The sequence below is a fragment of the Olea europaea genome, unplaced genomic scaffold (genome assembly GCF_002742605.1).
Source record: "Olea europaea var. sylvestris unplaced genomic scaffold, O_europaea_v1 scaffold992, whole genome shotgun sequence".
NCBI lineage: Eukaryota > Viridiplantae > Streptophyta > Magnoliopsida > Lamiales > Oleaceae > Olea > Olea europaea.
In genome coordinates this window covers 95710-104583 of record NW_019268432.1, presented here as the reverse complement: position 1 = coordinate 104583, position 8874 = coordinate 95710, and the positions used below count along the sequence as shown (strand labels likewise).

Sequence of the window (8874 nt, the reverse complement as noted above, 5' to 3'; positions counted from 1 at the left end):
TCACACCTTTTATGGCAATTTAGCATTTTGTTTTACTCTCTTTGGAATCTTGATATTCCTTCTTTTTTTTCTTTTTTCTTTTTTTTGTCTTTTCTTTCTTCCCCCCGAATGAAAGCAGAGGAATGTTTGATTAGTTCTAATCAATTAAATAATTCGAATTCGAACAGAGAATAGAGAGAATAAAAGAAAAGAAAAGAAAAATTGTAGTCCATAACAAAATCCTTTTGGGGATACAATACCAATTCATCAAATTGTCGAAGATAAACTTCATATAAAAAATTGTATATTTTGTAATAAATGAAACGGTTCAATAAAGCTTGTGTTACGTGTAAAAAATACGCATGTGAAAAAATTGTTAATTATTAGTTGCTAGTGGCACAAATCATGTTAGGCCACATATTATAAAAAAAAAGGTTGAACACCAACTTTGAAAGTCCTCACCGTCCCGCCCCTAGAGTTTTGTGAGGGAGGTAAATTACAGAATGTGCCCCAACAGATCAGGGAACAAAAGTTGCATGTACACTGCGCTTACAAGGAGTCCAATTCCATGTCTCAGAAATCGAACCCCCACACTGCGGCTGTGAACAAGGCGTGAGATAACCTCACTCATATCCTTTACACCACTGAGATATGTCCTGGGAGGCTAGGCCACATATTCTATGTACTAGCTAGAAATGCCTAAACACAAATTTGGCATTTAAATACCAATATTATCTTCTTTCTTCATAAGACTGCCAATGAGAGCTCCCATCACTATCAGCCTGTTTGGCAATACCTTTCAAAAAATCAAAAGTTGCTTCTAAACTAAAAAAACTGATTTCGAGCTATACGAATAATTTTAAAAAAGTATTTTGTCTGACTAAAAAACCTTTTAGAAAAAGTTGACTCATGCCTTTGTCTGGTAACGATTTGCTCCAATTTTAATCCAACTTTTGACCGTTGGTATGCCAAATGGATTTTTGCATTTGCGGCAATTATTGACCTCATAGGAACCATTTTACCGAAACGCCCTTTTGTATTATTCAAAAATTGCAGCTTTGACCACTGACAATGGCACTATATAACAGCTACAAAGACACTAAAAATTTGATAGAAAATCACAAAGTAACTTATTGGGAAGCTACCACCCGACCAGACTAACACTAAATCATCAACAGAAGGACAAGTTTTTCCTATGCCCTTTCAACTAAGACAAATTTGATTATGTCTTTCTTTAACCATTTTCAGTTCAGCCAAGCATAACAAGCATGCCTATTATGTTCAAAATTAAGAATGAAATGGTATGCAAATTAGTGTGGATAATAATGGGAATTGTAAGAGAACAGAAACAAAAAATTGCTGTATTACAATTTTCCCTCCGATTTTTGTAGAAGAGATAACATACACAACGGAGCGGCGAAACATGTCATCACAGGCCCGTCACCTCTGTGACTTTGGCCAGAATGCTTCTAGCCGCTGAAAATACAAACAAATATTTGCATGGCCAAGACAGTATATATTTTCTTACTCACTTTTGAGTTGCGCCCTTTCAGTATTGCTCCCACTTACAAAATTCTTAATTCCTACCGTTCCTCTGCTTAATTCAGTTGAATTCACAGTTTTTGAACAGTATTACCACAAATGTTTCACATTCTCTGCTGCCACAAATGCATTAAAAGTAGAAACAGCAGAAAGGCCCATAAATTAGACGAAAAGGTACCTGCAGAGGCTGCAAAAGGAATATACTGGTTCAAAACTTCAAAATCCACATCTTTCAGAAATCACAACATTATGAAAGCTACTGCTAACATGGATTGAAGCATAAAAGCAATTATGAAGAATTATTTTTCTGGGGTCGTTATTAGACAAAAGCGTAAGCTTTGACCATACTAGCATAAACATCCAAATAAACAAATACTCACATGGAGACAGTGCGGGTGAAACTAATGGCATTACATCTCGAGGCCCTGCATAATCATCCTTTGACGGGGGGTGAATATGATCATAAGCTACACTTGATAATGGGCTTGCAGCAGGAAGTGGAGGCAAATCAGGTTTATGAGGATTAGATTGCTGAGGCGGTTGCGAAGGAGCAACGTGTGGTGCATAAACTGGAGATGCTGTAGGTGTACTATAATAATGCTCATTGGGTTTCCGGGGAAACCTATTTTTGTATCCAAAATGACAACCAGGAGGCTTCACAACTTGACTATTCCCTGGTGCAGGTGCAGGCGCGGGCACAGGCGCTAATGATCCTTTTCCAGTTACAGATCCACTTTTGCCCATTGATGGTGCAGGTGAAATACCGGGAGCAAGACTAGCATCGTCATGGTGGTGGTGTTTGGATGGTGACAGAGGAGCAGGAGATGGAGATGGAGATGGTGATGGTGAGGTATCAGTGACGAGGGGCATAGAAGAAAGACGAACTTGCTTAACCCGGCCAAATACAGTGTTATTCAGTCCAAGATTTTTGGAATGAGGATTGGTGATGGTTATAGCCAACTGCTTTAACCTTGATTTTGAGGGATTAATTCCCACTGCCAAAAGAACTTGCGTCTCAACCGTAGTGGGTGGAGCCACAGTGGAACCTTTCAGATTTGTCAGGCTAATGTACAAGATCTGCATTGCAGAAAATAAGCGAAAGAAGTTTATTAGTTGTACGGAATCATCACAAACTCTGAAAGGGTATATCATCAATCACACGTACAGAATTTCAAAATTAGTGATGTTCATGAATTATGTTCATATTTCCAAAGAAGATTTTGTACAGTAAGCCTTTCAAGCTTGGCCAAAGATGACTTAGTAAACAAATATAAAAAAGCATACAGATGCCTCAAGTGATGATGAAACAACGCTCATCATGGTGAGAAAGAATATTATTGTCGGACCTCATATGCAGCAAGATGTAAGCCAGACTTCAATTGGCTGGTAAGTTCGTTAAAATTATCCAGCAATTGATCGATGGAAAAGTCCAAAGTGAAGTTGAAACGGATCTGTACTTTCTGCATAAGGAATGCCTTCTGATCAGGACTGGTAGTAATCCCTCCTTTAAACTTCAGAACCTCAAAAAAAGAAGGATCCCCAAACAAGGATGGAGTCAAATGCAGGTATGATATACGTGTAACCAAAGAGACAAAAGAAGCTCTAATTAAACTGCGGGTTGTTGCATCAGATTCAACTGCAAATACAACATTTGTTGTGTTTGATCCAGCTGGTGCTAAATGTATTATTTCCACCTGTCATAGAAGATAACTATATTACTATTGTAAAGAAAGAGAGCAAGATTCAACACAAGTTAAAATTGGTTGAGGAAGGGAAGGAGAATTGTCAATACTTTTGTCATGGGGAAACTTATTTCTTCAAAAATATCATTTTCGAGTTGTATGACATAGTTGTCAAGAAAAGAAGCTGGCTTCATAATAATAAAACTTGCCACTATATCACGACCTGAAAGAATATGAAACAAAATTATACTACATTTTTGAAACCTTCCGCATTTGCAACACAGAATTCATAAAGACAATCTTAAAGAAAAGTAGCCCTCTTGATTCTAATTAATGTTGTTTGTTGAACCACTTGATCTAGAAGCTTAAATTATTAAAGAATGCCACATGTATGTCACTTGTCTTAAGCACAAAGTATTCAAGAATTAACATCAGAAAACAACAAACATTTGGACTATCCAAATACCATAAGCTGTTGTTGGAAGTTCAGCTAAACTGCTCGTGGGTGGCCTTACTTGGCTTTCATGCTCTATTAGAACTGCCAACTAGCACGATCAAATTTATAGCATAAATCATGGCACTTCTTCAGATTTACATAATTCCCCAAAAATCATGCATTAAGAGACTCCACACCACTCTCTCTGGTTTGACATTCGTCAGCCAACTCTGCAAGTTTTCCTACAATCCAGGCAGTAATTGAGGCATGGAATAATCAGAAACTGATGTTTTGCATTTCACATATTGAGAGTATTTTATGAATTCACCTAATTCTATTTCTATGATTTCTTATGAGCTTTTGTAATGAATTCGAACTCTTTAGTGGTATTAAAGTCCTCATATGTAGTCTTTTGGCAAGTAGTTATTTGTACATCACGTTTTTCAGAGCTTATAAACATGGCTTCTAGAAATTGTCGAATGTTTTCAACGTATATGGTTTTAATTCTGTCAAGAACTTTAAGAGTGTGCAAATGAGCTAGCCTGTATCCAAGGTTCTCTCTTAATTTTCCTTCAAGATACCTGGGGGCTTTAACACATGCAAACCTAAATTTTATCCACACTTTCATTGTTTAAAAGAAACATTTGAGGTGTACGCCTCAAATCCCGCCTCACGTAAAGCTCTCATAAAACGCCTTGAATCCCACCCATTAAGTGCCATTTGTGAGACTTAATCCACAATTTACCGAGACTTACGCCTCAAGATGGCTGATCTATTTGCATATTTTGTCTTGCATTTTCCACACACTATTTCACTAGACTTAGTTTTTTGGGCTATTTTCTTTTCTTCTACTGATTTATTTTTGTTAGCAAGCAGAACTTCTAATTTTATCAATTTGTTTTATCATGGATACTTTGCAGTCTATGATTTATTATGACCATATTTTTGAACTTATATAATGTCTTGAATTATTTATTAATCTATCTTGAGGCTTACACCTCAAAACATCTCAATACTCGATTAAGCCTTGTTAAAAATTGCTCCGTCCCTACATTACGAAATAAGTTATAAACATAGAATGGCTAAACTGGGCTTCCATGAAATATAATACTCATAAAACTTAGTTCATGTTTGTAGGTGATTGATTTAAGTGATTATAACTTATGAAGATAATAAGTGCATCCTACGAAATGTGTGAATAAAAAAATATGTTCAACCAAAGTGATTAAAGTACAATCACATAACAAACATGCACTTATAGTAATATAATCGAGAGATGTTTACAATAAATGAAGAAAGAAAAATAATAAAGTTAATAATATGATGAGAGAGTACTCAGTATTTACTAATTATATTACAATAGAGATGGCAGTGGGGCACCCCAGCCCGGTGGGGGGCGGTCGCTTGCCCCATTTGTTATTATTATTATTATTATTATTATTATTATATATTTTCATTTTCAAAATTTCGAGTTGTGCTATTATTAAAGAATAAAATACAAATCCAAAATTTTAAAATCCTAAGCAAATAATGCTCAAACTAATTTTATTTTATTTATTTTTTTGGCGAGGACTCCGGAGAATAAAATTCAAATCCAAAATTTTAAAATCCAAACCAAATAAATCTCAAACTAACTTACTTATTTTTTTTTTTTTCATAGGGTAGGGACTACCGCCCCACCAACCTGTCAAGGTGGAGTTTTTTGTCCCCACTCAAGACGAGATGGGTTTTTTTGCCATCCTTATATTACAAAGAGAAAAAATAGTGAAAGCATCATAACATACCTTGTGAGCACAAAAAATAAAACAAAATGACAAAAAAAGGCTAAATCCTAGAACGTAAGGCGGGTTGGTTGGTGGGGGAGATAGTAAAATGTCCCTTAATCCTCAACTTTGAGATATTTAATATTTTAGTGAGCCTCAGTTTGGAAAATTAATAAATCATTTACAAATTGACCAAACTTTATTTTCAACAACACATTCCAATGGACCCACAAGCATTATCCACTTGTTCATCACTCGTTTTTACGAATTTATAAATCAAATCATTTATAAATTCTTTCCCAATGGAGGCTAAATGATGATACTTCGGTCCCATATCTGAAAGAATGATTTACAAGTTTAGGATAGCCAAGAAAGAATGCCCAGAGCTTTCAAACCCAAGCATGAAAACTAGTATATAATGTAATTAAGAGAGCCGAACAAGTGAAATATGATGAAGAGTCCAACCGCCTTTATCTATTAGACTTCTCTACTTGATTTATGTGCATTTTACCTCATCATTTCTTATCTCACTGGGCGAGTTCAAATAAATAAGTTTCGCGAAGGATTGAACCTTCTTTCTATCGCCTATGTTTGCAGAGAGGATCAAGCAAAGAAAAGTATGACATACATCCCAATCCCTTCTGCACAATTTTCCACTATATATAGACATATCTTACCTCATTCATATCTTATTTGACCACGGGAGTCCAACAGTATGTGAACTATTTAACATTTTGTCTGATCCTTTAGGTTTGCACTCTCTCCACCAATTTAATCTAATCTAGAATGACACTTGTATTTCTACAAAGTTCACTTCATAAATAGAGCTGCCAAAACTTATTTTCATGCTCTCTATCCGAAAAGGTATGTAGTAGACTTAGAGGAGAGTTCCAAGCCCATTTAATTTTTAATAGGTAAATATATATATATTGTTTTTTTCCCATATATACCAGCCCGTACAGCTTGTTAGTATGTCATAAGTATGAATCCAATTACAACATTGTCAATATTAGAAGATTAGTCTTTTCAGTTCTATTATGTCATATGAGGTTCTGCTCCATGCCACCTCGCTTCTTGTAACTCTTGATGTTCAAGACGTGGCATCGAGTACTTAACTGAAATAGTTAACTTAGATAGTTTGCGTGAAAGAAAATAAATTAATATATATATAGTTCTTCTACAATATCTTTCAATGCTTTAAAACAATTAAATGCTACAGCACCAATTTAATGAAGCTTGCATGGCAAGAACTAATATATCGAGGAGCTGTGCTAAAAGCCTGAGAAATCTTGGATATAATCTACCAATTAAAAGCTAATTAAACACACTAATTGTGCCAGGAATCCCCGCAATTAACTATAAAACTACTCCTAGTCTAACAGTTCAAAGAACCTAAGCTCTACAGAGTTAATCCTTTAAATTGGAAAATGAAAACTCGAGCAAACTTTCAGTTTTGCACAATTTGAGAAGATAAAAAGGAAAACAGAAGTTTCCTACACAATGTTGAATACGTTCCAATGGTAAAATTTGATCTTAAAAAGAACAGTGATATATTTAGTTTATATTTTCATTAATCAAAGAGCAAACCAAACAACAAACAAAATGAAGAGCTAGAGGCGTAAGAAAATAGATCTAATCTCATCAACAAGGGATGTTCTAATAACTGCCGGTGCTCATCTTATACTAAGCATCAATGACAAATCATGTTAATTCATTAAAGATTTGGTGGGTCTCAACATTTGAATTAAATTTATTATCCACCACTAAATTAATATGACATGCATCGGTACTTGGCATAAGTTGGACTCTGCATAAGACGAGCACCGGTGCTCGTTAGATCATTCCTCTCCCATCAAAATACAGTATGCAACATTTTAATAAATTGTGTACAATTACATGTGTGATGTAAACCTAAATTTTCCTCGTGAGTTTTCAAATTTGTTATCTACTATGACTAAAATCTTTAAAAGAAAAATCAACCCAAATTGTTTACCAACTCTAAAAATCAGATTGCATCCAATCACTGATGAAAATTCAAATATTCAATCTCCCGAAAGAGTACCGACAATATATCAAACCCCAGTCAAAACCCAGATATGAAGTGCTCAAACATAATTAACTAGCATCACAATACACACACAAATATCCTTACGTGCCATAACAACTATCCAACTGTTTAAAAAATAAAATGAGATATAAAATATGGTGAGACCAACCTGGATAATCCCGATCCAGATCGTTTTGACCCCGAAAGTGGAAGAATGGAAGCCAAAAAACAGAAGATAGAAGTACTGCTACACCGAGCACCAAAACAAATATACATCTGAGAGTGACAACCTTCCTGCCACCCAAGCAGCACCCATTACTGTTCCCTGCATCTGGAGTTGCACTTCGAGCATCAAGAGTTGTACTAGGCAAAGGCTGCTCATCTTCTGCCTTCCCCATTACAGTAAATTTCAGCAATGCGGTTTGTAGTTGATTTTTTCCTTGTGGATTTTCTGTCTAGGCTCCATTGTATCTGCTGCTGTGTTTTGGTGAGAGATTCTTTTCCTTTCCATATTTCTTATTTCTGTAGAGGGGGGGAAAAAAAACGAAAATTATATTTATTTCCAGACTATATAAAAAAGGCAATCACTATAGAGGCAACATCAGTTGATTCTTCCATTTTGTCTCATAATAATTTTTTCTTTCGTGAGCAAAAATAACGTTGTTTTCTATTCAACTATTTCCCTTGATATTTTCCCTCTTCCTCAATGTAAGTATTACGCCATAAGTCCAATCAACTTTGGACATAAATACTTTTATATGTAATTAATGTAATTAAATGGCAAATCTATTATTTAATTAATAGACAATTAAATAAATAATAGAGTCCGTAGATTCAAATATTTGTAATTTGTTAATCACAATGAGTTGTGATTGTGAGATACAAATTACATCTGATTGAATCTTAAATCATCCGTGGTCGTAAATAATAACGAGATACGGATATCGTTATTACGGATAGACCATCACGTGTGGCATTTCTTACTTGTGAAGTAAGTAGCTGATCTCACAAGTTAAAGTGTGGTGACACTTAAATGAACATGTGGATGTTTTGTTATAGAACAAAACATTGGAGACCCGTCGAGAGATTCCACATGGATAACTATCTGAGTGTCGGTGGTTAATTTCTAACGTTCGGTAGTGAAATTGGTCCTTTGACTTGAGGTCGTCATGGTACCTTATATGAGGACAGTCATACTTTGGCGGTATTGGATGTTGCTCTGAAAAGAGCCACTGATATGACATCGTTCGGGTACGTCAAGAATCGTATGAAGGTTGTGATTGATCAATAAAGGATTCGTCACTATTAGATAGTAGGAGATTATGATCTGCGTTTCATTCAATTAAATCAATGATGAAATCCTTGGCCAAGGTGTACTCATAAGTCGAAAAAGAGTTTTCGATTTATATTGACTTAATAGTGGAG

The 8874-nt window shown here is 35.3% G+C and overlaps 1 protein-coding gene across 2 annotated transcripts; it reads right to left on the bottom strand.

Annotated features, from left to right (window-relative positions):
- Nucleotides 1-1319: 1319 nt before the first annotated feature.
- On the bottom strand, nt 1320-7970 carry LOC111392881. 2 transcript variants are annotated; one of them, XM_023018288.1, is made up of 6 exons: nt 7619-7684; nt 3670-3881; nt 3314-3426; nt 2868-3215; nt 1902-2598; nt 1320-1708 (listed from the first exon to the last, which is right to left on the bottom strand). In XM_023018288.1, the coding sequence occupies exons 3-6, from the start codon at nt 3395-3397 to the stop codon at nt 1626-1628; spliced, it is 1212 nt and encodes a 403-aa protein (XP_022874056.1). In that variant the 5' UTR covers nt 3398-3426; nt 3670-3881; nt 7619-7684; the 3' UTR covers nt 1320-1625. The 2 variants fall into 2 exon arrangements, with proteins under 2 accessions (XP_022874056.1, XP_022874055.1); XM_023018287.1 differs by lacking the exon at nt 3670-3881 and having other exon boundaries at nt 7619-7970.
- Nucleotides 7971-8874: the final 904 nt, after the last annotated feature.

Excerpts from the sequence above, each read along its gene's own strand:
- LOC111392881 (XM_023018287.1), bottom strand. The coding sequence starts at position 7,847 with ATGGGGAAGGCAGAAGATGAGCAGCCTTTGCCTAGTACAACTCTTGAT. Across the intron at positions 2,599-2,867 it reads TACATCTTGCTGCATATGAG|ATCTTGTACATTAGCCTGAC; the intron begins GTCCGACAATAA and ends TCTGCAATGCAG. Across the intron at positions 1,709-1,901 it reads TTCACCCGCACTGTCTCCAT|CCTCTGCAGGTACCTTTTCG; the intron begins GTGAGTATTTGT and ends TTCCTTTTGCAG.